The sequence below is a fragment of the Penicillium taxi genome (assembly GCF_028828555.1).
Source record: "Penicillium taxi strain IBT 34144 chromosome Unknown utg000003l_segment0_segment0, whole genome shotgun sequence".
In the NCBI taxonomy this organism is placed as follows: domain Eukaryota; kingdom Fungi; phylum Ascomycota; class Eurotiomycetes; order Eurotiales; family Aspergillaceae; genus Penicillium; species Penicillium taxi.
The window spans coordinates 1,278,225-1,292,552 of record NW_026643205.1 but is presented as its reverse complement, the minus strand read 5'-3'; the positions used below and the strand labels follow the sequence as shown (position 1 = coordinate 1,292,552).

Below are 14,328 nucleotides of genomic sequence, written 5' to 3'. Positions count from 1 at the left end.
TGTCAGCTTGAGGAGGTCAGCTAGGTGCATCGCCTCTTCCGGTTCTTACAAAAGTTCGGCCTATGGTGTTTCAAGTGATTAGTTACAAGGATCCCTTTGCTACAGGTAAGAAGTGACCTCTGCTTACAGCCTCCACAATTCTTGGAGCGTCGAAGATCCACCGGTCCTCTCTCATCTATGGCAGTCAGCCTTGTGCCCAGCAGATGAAGTGGGATTTGATTACCCGAATATTGAATTCTGTACATCCAGGAAACAGACTCTCTAATTTTTCCTGGAGTTTCTCTTCACTCAGATACCTCTCTGACGTATTCTGGCGGACTTGCTCTTGGGCCGGCATTTCTGATTATGAAGACCTGGAGGGAAGTTTAAGAACCTAAGTTATAACGAACAGGGAGAGAACTTTAGAGGTTAAAAAGTGACTGATACTTCCTGATAACATACCACTTTATCAAGCCCAGTGTCTGCCAATGCCACGTCACCCTCGTGATTACGATGTAAGTACTTGCAGGGGTTTGTTTTACTTGGTGCCGAGGTTTCAAGGTAGGGCTGTGGCTGAGTGGCGCAGTCACCCTTCGTATGCGGTATTTACCTGGATTAACCGAGATAACGACGTGGCACCAGTTGTGATTCTCTTGTTCAGCCTCAATCTCGGCTTGGTTGTCCAAGATTTCAGATCAGTCCTTCACCCGGGCAGTGTGGATAACTTTCCAGGATTTGAAGCATTGCAATTGGATCGCTTGCATGAATCATAGCAGGAATCACAGCAGTATCATTTAAGATGCCGGGGTTTTTTCTAAATCGGGAGTTGCGAACCTTCATTATCGTCTATGTGGATACATAATGTTGCCTGCATTTTAATTTGAACTAATGACTAGGTACATATATTTCGCTATTGGCTCCGTACCCTTCTACTCTGCTGCACTTTCGTCTTTACAATAGATATCATTTATATTTTACAAAAGAGATTTCTACACGTGTCGACTGGAGAATTTATTCGAACATGACACTGTCCTCGGGTTCGGGTGTTATTTCCGAGGAAGAAATTCAGTCAACTCAATCAGAAGAACATTACCAGAACCAAATACCCTTAGTCATGTTGAAAGAGGCTTCCAGTGAGGCCAAAGGTCCATTAATCTCAGAGCAAGGCGCCTCTACTGCACCTCTATACTCCCAAAGTATAGAGTCAGAACCTGAAGTTGGAGAGATTCAAGTTTTGTACATTCCACAGCCGCCAAACAGGACTGTTAGCAGAAGTTTGAGCGGGCTACAGATATTTGTATGTTGATTTCCAATGCTTCAATGCACTCGTAAACTCTTTCTGAAAAGGAGTCGAGTGAGTACCTATATCTCCATGGGTAGCATGAGTATACTTCCCTGAGTTCTTCAGGTGACACTGGCTATATACTAGGTTCTACAGCTGACTTAAATGATCCAGATGATAACAGTCAATACAACACTTGGCACAGGCCTTTATTGGCGTGGTGGCCAAATACTGGGGTTAGGCGGGCCCTTAGCGGTTCTATTGTCCTTTCTCATTGTTGGCTTACTATCTTGGGCCATTATGCAATGCATTTCAGAGATGGCATGTATGTGGCCTGTGCCCGGTGCAATGTCATTGTATGTCGCTAAATTTATTGATCCGGATCTGGGAACAATCGTTGGCGCTGCATACTGGTAAGTTATTAACTGAACCCCGAAGGTCCACCTGAGCAATCAGATGAGTGAATTAAGGGAAGATGCTGACATCCCATACCTAGGTTTACATACACAGTGGGATTTCCTACACTTATAGCCACCTCAGCTGCCGAGTTTAACTTCTGGGATGGGCTAAAAGACAATAAAGCTTTTCATGGGGCAGTTGTATACTGCCTGATCCCGATTACGATTGTTGGTATCAATGCATTCAGGGTTGAGGTAACTTCCAAGACCAATACCAGTTAATCTTATCATTTTATATCTGGTGACTGATTTTTTTCAAGATATACGGCTGGATTGAGGTGGTATCGGGCTTTTTAAAGATTGCTTTCCTCTTCGTGATTATTAGCGCTCTAATTGCGATCAATTCTGGAGGTGAGCGATGAGTGCTTCCCAAGGTCCCTATCATTTTTTGCAGTGAGCTAAAATTTAATTTTATAGTTGGGCCAAACAATCATCCTATTGGTACTCAGTGTAAGTGGTATCTTGTCCCTGCTATCTTAATTTGTCAGCTCTGAAACGTTTAGATTGGGATAAACCCACACATTTTGACCACTCTGCCGCTGATAACTGGTTCACTGCTCTATTGTAAGTAACTGTGGATGCTGATACGAGTAAAATCTTACATGCCTTGCTGACAATGACTTAGAATGAGCATATCAATAGCGACATTCGCCTTCGTTGGCATTGAGGTTGCTGCAGCATCTTCCCTGGAGGCAAAATGGCCAAAGAGATCTTCAGAATCAGAAAATCCAGAAGTGGGCGAAACCCTCACAGACGAAGTCCCTGGGCGTACTATTAAAAATTCAGCTGTCTACACCTCATTTTGGGCTACTCTGATGTACTCTTTAAGCGGGGTGCTTGAAACTTTTGACATCTCGTCCGAAGATTGTCAGCTTCCTAGAGTCAGTTGGCTTGAGGAATCCGATAAAAGAGTTTGCAAGGGGTCTGTAAGCCAAGCTGCATTTGTCACGATCGCTAAAGTTTCCAAAATTCCATACTTGGCAGATGTTTTCAACATATTCCTTATATTCACTTGCCTTACTTGTGCCAGTACGAATCTATTTGTTGCTTCTCGAACTCTATTCGGTCTCACTACTCGATTAGATGGCAGCAGAGACCAACCACGGTACATGCGCTTTTTTGCATGGTTTGGAAAGACTGATCGCCGCCAGGTTCCCTTACGAGCCGTGATAGGTTCTGCGATTTTTCTTTCGTGGGTCCCCTTCTTGCAGCTTATCGGAGGTGGTGAAAACACTTATTCACCAATAAATACGGTAGATCTGCCAAACAAATTTATCAGTGGCTACCTTGAAGCTAACATATGCCTGCCTAGTTTATCGACGTACTGGGAAGTATGTGTTCTTGTGGTGTTTTAATTGTATGGGCTTGCGAGTGCCTAGCATTCATTCGCTTCCATTACTGGTAAGTTCGTGGGATATTTCTCGAGCAGCTTAGAGATACTAATATTTGCAGCGTTTCCAAGCACCGTGATGAGATACTGGATGAAAGGATTGTATACTTCCCTCGCAGCTCGAACTATTATCCTTACCGCAGCCATTTCCAGCCATGGCTGGCTTATATTGCCTTGATTGGCTGTCTTTTCCTATTACTTGTCGCCAATGGAGCCGCCTTATGGAACGGGTTCCATCTTATACCTTTTCTCTCATCATACTTTACCGTAAGAATCCTGCACTGAGACTAACTAACAGAAACTTTTAGAACGCTGACAATTTATGCTAGGTACTCGTGTTTGTTGGGTCATGGGTTTGTTTGAAGCTGATTAGAGGCTCTAGGTGGTCTTACGTTGATCTATCAGATCCTCAGAGAGTTAAGACTATACTGCAAAACCTACATTATCTTGCAAGAGAAGCACGGTCTTGATACCTGCGAACTACTTGAATTCTCTTGAACACGTGTATTATAGATATACCTAAACATCATTGAGTATTAATGGATGGATGTAATTCAGATTCAACTCTAAATAAATACTAGAATGAGAGTAGTTACTGGCACTACTTGAGTCTATCAGTTAGGTAGGTGGTTTCGAGGCTACTTACTACTTAGGCTAGCAGCAGCACTGCAGCAGCCAGTGATGAGTAGTTAATATGGATGTGAGTATGATCAATAACTAGGTAGTAAATTTCCTTTCCCAGCTCTTGGCTTTCCCCTTCTGAGGAGCTGAATAAGCCACCTCAATATAATGCGACACGCTAGCTTCATTACCCTGGCATCTATTACCCAATAAACCTATGGAGCTCTTCCAATCCAATGTTGAACTAATTTTCTGATTATAAAATATATATATTTGATACCTAGGTATATTTGGTAATCTTTCTACATTCAAATCAATCTGGAGCTTACAGTTCATGTTTTCGGTTGAAAAAAAAAACATTGTGGAGTTCAACTTGGAAGATGTCTCAAGAAGGCGCTTGTTCATAGAAGGCGTCGATTTTTAACAAAACTCCACCTTTTGATGTTCTCCCACTCACAACATACCGGTATCAGAAATTAAAGGTCTATTGTGAATAATTTCTGATCGAAATGCCAGCCTCAAGTCCTTTCGATATAACGGTTGATGATTCAGTGACACTGACCCAGATTCTGACAAAAATTGATTCTTCAAACGTGACGTTATCAGCCACTCCTGGCGCGGGAGAGACGCAGATTGCAAACTATTTGGAAGAATGGCTGGATTATCGTGGGATTGAAAAGCACCGAATTGAGACTGTGGCCGGCCGGCCATCAATAGTAGGTGTTATCCGAGGTTCCGGTGGTGGAAAGTCACTCATGCTGAATGGTCATATCGACACCGTCAGTTTGAATAGCTACGAACACGAGCCTTTATCCGGCCATGCATTTGATAAGGGTGGTCACAATGCTATCTTTGGCAGAGGTGCCTTGGACATGAAGTCAGGTCTTGCCGCAGAAATGGCAGCTCTTGCCTCTATCAAAGCCCGCGAAGCCCCGCTGCGGGGAGATGTCATTTTCGCTGCTGTCTCGGATGAAGAAGATAAATCTCAAGGCACCCAGGATCTGATCGCCGCTGGCTGGCGTGCAGATGGTGCTGTAATTCCGGAGCCTACCAATCGGGTTCTGATCACTGCTCATAAGGGCTTTATATGGGTCGAGGTAGATATTCTAGGCACTGCGGCTCATGGCTCAGACCCGACCTCTGGAATTGATTCGATCCTCCAAACTGGCTGGCTGCTCACTGCACTGGAAGAATATCAATATCATCTACCAGTTGATGAAGTTGTCGGTTCTTCGTCTCTACACTGTGGTCTAATTCATGGAGGAGAAGAACCGTCTTCATACCCAGCAAAATGTACCGTGACGATTGAATTCAGAACTATCCCGTTGCAGACGGATACCTTCATTTTACAGGAGCTCAAGACTATCTTGGACAATATTTCCAAACATCGACCTACTTTCAGGTACTCTGAGCCTCGGATCACGTTGTCGCGACCGTCGCACAAATTGCCTGTTGAGCACCCTTTGGTCCAACAGACCGCTGCCATTGCTACTGATGTCTACGGGTACCGTCCGTCCATCGAGAGTATGGCCATATGGTGTGATGCCGCTCTTCTAGGTGCAGTAGGTATTCCGACCATCGTTATTGGCCAGGCTGGTCAGGTCAGGGATTGCACGCAAAGGAGGAATGGGTTGAGGTAGAAAGCATTAGAGAGACAGAGGAAATCTTTGTTCGACTGATTGCCGAATGGTGTAAATAATTTACAGTTCTCGTTTCGCTCCAAAGTACATTGAAATTAAACTATTGAATGACTTCAAATGAGAGCTGTCTAATGAGGGAAAATTACCTTGTAGTTAGGTAGCTCACAATTTGTTGGACAGTCAGCCACCTGGGCAGAGTTGATTCATGAACCAGCCGAATATATACATGAAGCACTTGTGGTATATTGATTTTCTGATCTAATAATCAAATTTCATCATCTCAATTTCTCGACCGCGCAATCTCTTCAGATCGCTCAAAAAGACCGAATCTATTCTTAACGGCCCTTACATCTTGTCTCCTGAAGCTTCCCTTTTCGACATCAAGTCTATCTCCCCTCTTTACATTTCTTATCAATTCCTGAAAGCGAGTGTTCTGCAGTGTAATTAATATAAGCCTTTGATTCTTGATTCGATAGAGATTATTTCAATCCCTATCCCAATCTTCAACCCCCCTCTTCATTATGACTACTACTGGTACCGGTGCTACGCTGGGCTCATCCAGTAGCTTCACAACTTGTATCTCATTACGATGGATCCCCAAGCCTCCGGAGGAGACGATTTAACTGTTGTTCTATCTGTTAGAGAATGGCTTTTAGACCTGCGAATGGACAAGAAAACCAGTGAGATCGACTGGGCAATGGCTGGTACAAGGGTCGATGACAACCCAAAAGAAACATCAAAAACATCAAAAAATCCTGTTTACGCGCTAAAAGGCTCATTTTACATGTTAAAAACAATATAAACATTCACCTAAGATGAAAAACATTCACCCTGCACCCTGTGACTTGGTTCCTTTTTGTACTTAATCCCACTGTCTCCCTTCTCTCTTCTCTCTAGAAACACTTTGTTATCCCACTCCGCTATAAAGGTGACAAATTCATCTAAGAATACCTCGGATGCACCAGACCCTAATTGTCACGGATCTAAGTAGGACTTTCCTATTTGAGGGGGCGCTCAGACTTAGTGAGTAGCTTAGTGCCAATCAAATTATAGATTAGTAAGTTTACTGAGTACTCAGAGAATGCACTAATAGCTATAAAGAGGGTGAGATCGGGATGAAACTAAGCTAATGCACGATCTCAGCACTAGCCCTCGCTATTTGAATACCATTGGATAATAATCCCCGGGGCCCCCTTGAGAACAACATTCCCTGCAGATACCAGGGTACATAGTAGATACTGTCTTAAGTAGGTTGTAGCTTTGTATGGCGCAAATCGCGTTGGAACATAAATTGGTGATTCGCAAGCCTATATATTACATGGGATGAAATAGCCTACTTTGTATTTAATCTTCGGAAAACCTTCCTGTTTTCTCTACTTCTAACTATTTCAATGGAGATCTAAACAAATTTCACCATATTTGCACCTCCAGCGTATAATATCAACTATTCAATATGCCCAATCAAATATCCATCTCAGTCATCATTCCCTTTGCTGCGGGTAGCCGAATTAGATCATGCATCCGACAACGTCTAACCCTGCTCGTTGTTGTAGATCCCAGGCTAAGCCGCGATATGAGTTTGAGCTGGGAAGTGAAAGTCCTGAGGCTGAGTGGGAGTCTGGTACTGCGTCGGAAACTCGGTAGTATACTGATTGTCACGCTGGTACAGTGTTCCGTTCTTCTGGGATTTTACCCTGTTCCGATTCTGGTATTGGGAGCAGTGATAGGACGGATCAGTATCATTCGAGGCAAAGGAGTCCTCACGAGCCTCCCACTCATTGTAATCCTGGCCGGGATTTATCTTCTCCCAGCGGACCATACGGAGTGCATGATAGAACCCACATGCGAGGAGCGAACCGAGAAGAGGACCGACCCAGTAGATCCAATGATATCCCGGGAAGCTGCGGTTGATAACATCGGGTCCTAGGGAGCGGGCCGGATTGAGGGAGCCTCCGGTATAATAATTGCCTAGCAGGAACATATTAAGTCTGACTAATATATTAGGTCAAAAAGAAACTTCTTACCAACGAGTTCGCAGAGGAAGAAAGCAAGACCGATACCCACGGGTGCAAGGTAGGTGGACTTGTGCTTCACGACTGCTAGCATGATAATAACAATTACCAGCTGTGCAGTCAAAAACATCTCAATGAAGAGACCTTGGACGATAGAAGCACCACCGCCAAGTCTACTTGTGTAGTTAGGCGGACCTGGGAATAAAACGCTGACCATACCAGCAGCAGCAATACCGGCTATCAATTGGGCAGGGAAGACCATCAGGCCTCGGAGAACGGGCATACCACCAGTTAGGCAGAGAGCGAGGGTTACCTAGTATAGTCAGTAGAGAAACTAAGAGATATTCGTCAAATATAGCTGTCATGCCAAATACAGGGCTTTTTGGAGTATATCTTTGTAGAGGCCAAACGACGGGTCCAGAGAACCCGAACTTAGATGGAAATAAGAAAGGGTGTCTTACAACTGGGTTAAAGAGCCCACCAGTCACACGGAAGAAAGCCCAGCCATTGACTGTGAGGGAGAAGCCGAAACACAGAGATGAGTACAGCAGGTTAGATGTGTTCGGGTTTGAACCGTCAGCCGGCACAGGAGTGTTTGCAACTTGAGCACCGGCAAAAGAGAAAAAGAGGAACATAAAGGTGCCAACAAACTCTCCAATCAAGCAGAGAACATTATTGTGCATCGTTTTTGGGGAGCCTATCATAGGCATCTGGGCCCGGCCAGCATTGGGTGTTCCAGATTCCATGTTAGAGGCATTTAGATGCTCCTGAGAGGCCTGGTGCTTATTTTCAAAGGCCATATCGTCGAAGTCAATGTTTATTCAGTCTATTTGTCTTGAGTGGAGAGGAAAGATGATCTGAGAAAACAGGTCAAGATCTCAGTTTATATAAAAGCTATCGAGAGAGTTTCCTGCTTCAGACCCAACGCAATTCTGTTCTGCCTAGGCCACTCGCAGACGTCACAGTACGCCTATGCTCCAGCTTTTCTCGAACTTCGATCTGTATATGATGATATAGGAACTCTCAAGTTATTTTCCTGGTTTTGGCTGAGGCAATTTTTCCCCATGAGCGATTCTTAGGCGTCATTGTAGATCTATGCCTCAGCTTATCTCGATCTGCATATATTCACATAGATCTATGAAGCCATTTTCCTGTTTCAGTGGAGGCAGTTGATTCCCATTAGGCTGCTCGCAGACGCCACTGTAGGTCTATGCTTCAGCTTCCCTTCATCCTCGATCTGTGTATGTTCATATAGGAAATATCAGACTATTTTCCTGTTTTTGACACGGGCAATTAAAGCAGTAGACTCCGCTTAGACCACTCACAGACGTCACTGTAGGTCTATGCCTCAGCTCTTCTCGATCCTCTAGCATCGATCGATCATCGCCGTCATAGAATGCAGAGAATGATTCAACAAATGCTGATTCTGCATTTGGGACAGCTGCGATTATTATCATTCGGAATGGAACCCTGATTCTTGGGGTGTTGGACAAGCCTCTATCTAGTGGGGAGCTTACTACAGCTTCCGTCATTCAATAATGGGTATCTAGGGCTGATATCGCCCTTGAGAGAAATATCGTTGACAGCAATGCTCTAGTGGAATTAGATACTGTGGTCAAAAAGGCAAAGGAGATTTCATGCAAGTCACATCAATAATCGTCACAATTTAGGCACATCAGTGTAGTCATTTGGATTTTTTAAAACGTCCTCCATCTAGTACGTTGTTTCGAATTCAGCCACCACTGTCAGCACATATTTCCCCTGTGACTAGCCTCTAAGCCTGGAACGTGTTATACCACCCTGAAAGAATGCCACTTATGTCAGGAAGAAAATTTGCACTTGATCAACCCCAAAAGCTCCTTTCAATATCGCATCGGATCAGTTTATTACCGTTGATAACCGAAACAACGATTGTACAGCTATTCTTTCGGGCACGGATTCTCACCCAAACTCCAACCTATGTGCAGTGTGTCAACGTGAGCTTTTTATCAATAATCGCGAATTTATGACCAAGAACTTTTCCCTGGCATTTGATAGTATTCTTTCATGGAAATTATATGGACCATGGTAGTTCTAGAACACTGCAAGCGTTCATATCAGGCCAAAACCTCCAAACAATCATTGATGCAGAAGATCACCCAGATGATGGGCCAGTCATGAAAGAAGATAAGTATTTCGATATCATCGGCTTTGATCCTCATGGTCAATCTCTACGGCCGCACTGCTAGATTTACTCCTGCAAATTGTTTGACTAGCAGCGCCAGATATTGCCGGCCAGAGTCCGGGATAGCTCTAATTCTAGCCGCGCTGAGGTACTTAGAAGTATCCACGGATTAGATTTGATTCTGCAAGTATAAAACACTGGCGCTGCAATCTTTGAAATTTCCAAGGCTCTCCATATTACTATGGTGGCTTCCAATTTCCAAGATTGTTTTTTAAATTGATAGATAGTTTCATGGTCTGAGGCAGGGGTCATTGCACGCTAGAAATAGACTAATAGTTTTCTCGATTTAAATACTAGTATATGTATAAGCTCTCGTGGTATACGATGGCCGGTGATCTGAATCTATAGTATCCTGCTGTGACTGGCATGTCAGCAGCTATTATTGGTTCTAACATAGAGTTTTCGGCCCTTTACCTAGCCGTCCTCCACATGGCGTGGTTATCAACGGGTAGATAATCTACCACGGTGCATGGATGCCCTATAAAGCACCTCATGATTGCCTCTTCTTGCTCTAAAGGAAAATAACTGAACAAATTTAAAATTCAACCTGGAAAGAATAAATCATCATTATCATCTTACTCCTGTGTAACCAAAATACAAACAAGATATCTGCATGAAAGAGGGGTATGCATGATTAATGCAGCATTCAGAGGTAAGGAGGTCGGTGTTGTAGCATCATGGGTAATACAGGAAATAGACATGATAACGGGAACGGGAGCGGGCGGAACAGGGTGACTATTATCCGATCCTGAAGAAGGTTAATCTCGGCTGCAAGAAATATTTGTATTTCAGTTTACATCAACCACTATTAGGAACAGTCCTTATCTCTATTATAACGTAGCTGGTTATGACAGTGATTAATCCACGAAGCAATAGAAACTGGGGATGATGTTGAACAATTTGAGAGTAAAAAAATGTTGGAAACAAAGGAATATTAGGCGCCCGAGTACCCCGAGGTCAATCTACTATCCGTCTTGGTTATGCATTGCATAACGTATGAGTTGCTTGGTCCACTAAGATTTTGCCATAATGACTTTTCTGAATAAGACCCACATCAACTAGCATCATTGGTCTAGTGGTAGAATTCGTCGTTGCCATCGACGAGGCCCGTGTTCGATTCACGGATGATGCATTTCTTTTTTGCTGAAATCTCGGGTAAGTTGCGCCACCTAGCGATCGGGGAATATCCCCAGCAAATCAGTTTGTCCTGCTGCCGTTTTTTCAACAATTAAAGATCGATCGATGGGTGTTAGCTCGAGATGCTTTACGAGGTCTCAGTTGAAAAATATCTTTTTATAGATAATTCTACATACTTGGGAGATGCTATGTAGTGATTATTTTGAGCTTGCTTCGCCTATCTATATAAAAGTAATTGAGTCTTTGGTCAGACCAAAAAGGGCTGAAATGTTACTACGACGTAGGCATAGAATCCAATAGGTGGATCTCTGTTGAGCACCCCATCGTGGGTTTAGGTTAGGTTGGGTCGAAAAACCCATGGGGTATGTACAGGTCTGTGCAATATCAAAGAGCAAGGAAGCTCTCGTGAACAAGATTTTGTTTAGTATCGATCAAGGCCTTGTGATTTGAGTCAATTGTCTCGATACAAACCACCTGCACAGCATATCAACCTGGCTTTATAGAACGCGTATGAGGACGAGGAAACGTACCTTCTTGCTACATATAGTAGTTCACACTCACCTCTATATCGATTATGGGATCTAACCACTGATACTCCCAGGCTTATAAGGTTGATATCGTATATATAGGGAAATGTATTAGATAAGATTACCTAGAATTACTAATATTGGTATGACTATAGCCTAAAATGATCGTTTTGAAGGGATGTTTCTCATGAGGAGAAACTGTATTTGAATAAATTAAGTTGCTAACAAGATATCTACCTGAAGATGCTGACATTCAATACGATTGATTGCGCTAAGTAGGGTATATAGTGGAGTCATTTGCACATGTTATAAGAGCTAGTCGATGCCGTAAAGATATTGGCTCCGTATAAATCGTTAACCCCTTGCCCTACAATCTTCTTTAGTGAGGAATTCAGCGCTTATTTAAACCGCCGCGAGATAAGAAGCTGAAGACCTCGTCGGCCTAGATGTATCTTATGGTTTTATGGTTCCAACCCGGCTGTTTAGGGCAATATTCTCATTCACCGGTAGTTCACGCCCTGGTAAAAGTCTTCTCCTCGCATCAACTGGCGGTTCATGCCCCGAGCCAATCCTTTTTGAGATACGGTGATCCCAGGGACCATACTTTTCCTCTTTTTATCCTCCCAAACTGGACACTAAACCATTGAGATGCCTTTCCATTGGTGCTGTTATCGAGAATATCATTGTTGACCTCGAGATATTCAATCATCATGCTTATCCAAACTGCTAGATAGTCCCCCCATCCTGATTCCATTTTCAAAAAATCATGATCAATGATATATGCCTGAGCAAAACTCTCAACCAGTGCTTCCTCAAGAGGATAGTGTATGTTCTTGAATATGTCATATTTTTCCATCAACTGGAAGTCTCGCGAAAGAATTTGGTGCTACAACACACAACAGCCCTGCTTCTGGATGGCCGTCAGGAAATTTGAATGATGTAGTTGACTGGTCAAGGAACACATATTGGTTAAGCCACCGTTTCAACCCTTCAGGTCGGTCTTTTAATTTTTAATGGGGCAGGGGGTGTCCGATCAGGAGTTATTGGTAGAAGCCCGGAATCCTTTAGCTTTTCACACGCTGTCGCGTAATTTTCGTCAGCGACAACTACCATGGCCATCTTTATTATCCTCATAGTTATTAGCGATAAATTGTAAACGAGGGAGAAGGGTACTTACACCTATAACAGTTGGAACACCAAGATAGCGCATCGCAAGCTGTCCCCATGGATACCATTTCATCGGCGCAAGCCTCTGGTCGATATGAAGATGAAGCGATCGGGTTCAGTTTCTCGTGGGTATCTGAACATTTTGTAGATAGGTGACTGAAATTAGGAATCTTCGAGAAAGTGAAGTGCTATTTAGATGTTAGTTAGCTCCACCAATGACCGCCTGCCAGTGCTGACATAATTTGGCCTGCTGTTTTAAAATGAAACATCTTTAAACGTCATAACTCATAAGTTAATTGCAATATTAATCTCGTTTTCAGCACAGAGTACTTCTTCCCTAGTTACAGTGGCATACAATGAGTCACTGAATTACTGACTAAGTAACTGTTAAATATGAGCTGATGAGACGGGACCTGGACGTCGTAGAATCCATTTCACAATTTAGGGAGGGATACTACGTCTCCATGCGAAGATGCACTTATCTGGATTTTAATCTTTATGGGTCTAGATCCTTTCAAGGAACATATCGCTGTCCTATTTGGTTATTATCCTTAATGCTGATGGGTGGCCATGACAAAACTTATGCAAGACTTCCAAGTTATAGCCAAGAATTATGAAAGAGATGTTCACCGATGTTGACGATACAATCAGGCTCCCCAAGAAATTCAATCAATTAGTTGGCGCCAAAAGCACCCGGACATTTGATCAAGGCCTTGAGTTCGTCGGCAAGTTCCGGTTTCTTGCCCAGAAGGTTACTCAACGCTTGCTTTAGATTGTCGTCCCCGCTAAAGTCAAGCTCACTTGCTCCAGTCTTGCAAAGTCCCATCATGCTCTTAACATCCTTGACATCTCTTCTTTTCTTGCCGCTTCCCTGTCGCTGGAATTGCGAGAGAATCTTCTCTCGCAGGATCCACTGTGGACCAAACATCTTGACGCCTTGTTTGTTTATTTTAACAACCTTGCGTGTGGCTGAGCGCAAGTTGTACTGAGGGTGCCGGGGCCATGATTCTTCTTCTTATTCTTCTTCTCAGCCGGTGGACCCTTCCGAACATATAAAATTTCACCTCTATGACAGGGCTTAAGGTCGTAGATTATTAGATTTCCCAATATAGATCACCACGATGAACGATAATCAAAGTCAAGACTCGCATTAGTACTAATACAGACTAATGTAAAGCCTAATTAATAGGGTTGTTTGATTAGTTTGAATATAAATCAACTTGTATCTAGTTTTTATTTCCAATCAGTTTCGAGAACTGGTTTTGAACTCACATCCTCAAAACTTATACACTGATCTAGTTTCCCATCAGATCAAGGACGCATAGTACATCCTAGCCAGCTGAGGAGCTGTAAATCTTGAGCTAGTTCTACTAGGAGCTGTTAATTGTGAGCAAAGAGGAGTTGGAGGCATCATATTGATCGGGTAATCTACGACTATATTGGTCCGAGCAACCAGAAGAGCACTTTAGATCACTTAGTTACATTTAGAATGACCAGAACTTTTGCACTTTCGTACACCTATAAAATCATGGATAGTTCCATATACATAGTAAGATTACGTCAATTAATTCCGCCCGAAAGAAGCTAAGGCTGAGTGATGAAGACCAGATTTCACTAATGGGAATTGTTAGCGGGTTGTACCCGCAGTGGTTTGGGGAAGAGAGAGGGGGAAGGGAGATAAGGAATTGGTGAGGGTTCTCCAAGGTTTACTGCAGTAACCTAAAGAGTTGGCTGGTACGGTTCGGGAAGCGGCCGAGAGCCTCAATTCTCAACCCTTGGAATTGGTGTCAGTGCTATTCCCAAATGGGACATTTAGAACTTCCAACCATAAACTAACCCTCAAATGTAAGTTAATAGAGGTTCTATGCCAAAAAAGGATTAGTTCTCTAGT

At 43.3% G+C, this 14,328-nt stretch overlaps 4 protein-coding genes across 4 annotated transcripts; 2 read left to right on the top strand and 2 right to left on the bottom strand.

The window, feature by feature from the left end:
* Positions 1-1,426: 1,426 nt before the first annotated feature.
* On the top strand, positions 1,427-3,579 carry N7495_003952 (proline-specific permease; the record flags this gene model as incomplete). The annotated part of the gene is made up of 8 exons (XM_057206603.1): positions 1,427-1,674; positions 1,758-1,914; positions 1,980-2,070; positions 2,208-2,283; positions 2,345-2,972; positions 3,032-3,050; positions 3,126-3,376; positions 3,439-3,579. The coding sequence occupies 8 exons, from the start codon at positions 1,427-1,429 to the stop codon at positions 3,577-3,579; spliced, it is 1,611 nt and encodes a 536-aa protein (XP_057064283.1).
* Positions 3,580-4,239: 660 nt separating this feature from the next.
* On the top strand, positions 4,240-5,370 carry N7495_003951 (uncharacterized protein; the record flags this gene model as incomplete). The annotated part of the gene is made up of 1 exon (XM_057206602.1): positions 4,240-5,370. One exon carries the CDS (start codon positions 4,240-4,242, stop codon positions 5,368-5,370), a length of 1,131 nt encoding a protein of 376 aa, XP_057064282.1.
* A 1,561-nt stretch (positions 5,371-6,931) lies between these two features.
* N7495_003950 (Major intrinsic protein) lies at positions 6,932-8,182 on the bottom strand (the record flags this gene model as incomplete). The annotated part of the gene is made up of 3 exons (XM_057206601.1): positions 6,932-7,362; positions 7,395-7,695; positions 7,844-8,182. 3 exons carry the CDS (start codon positions 8,180-8,182, stop codon positions 6,932-6,934), a joined length of 1,071 nt encoding a protein of 356 aa, XP_057064281.1.
* Positions 8,183-13,110: 4,928 nt separating this feature from the next.
* Positions 13,111-13,365, bottom strand: N7495_003949 (uncharacterized protein; the record flags this gene model as incomplete). Its single annotated transcript, XM_057206600.1, has 1 exon — positions 13,111-13,365. One exon carries the CDS (start codon positions 13,363-13,365, stop codon positions 13,111-13,113), a length of 255 nt encoding a protein of 84 aa, XP_057064280.1.
* Positions 13,366-14,328: the final 963 nt, after the last annotated feature.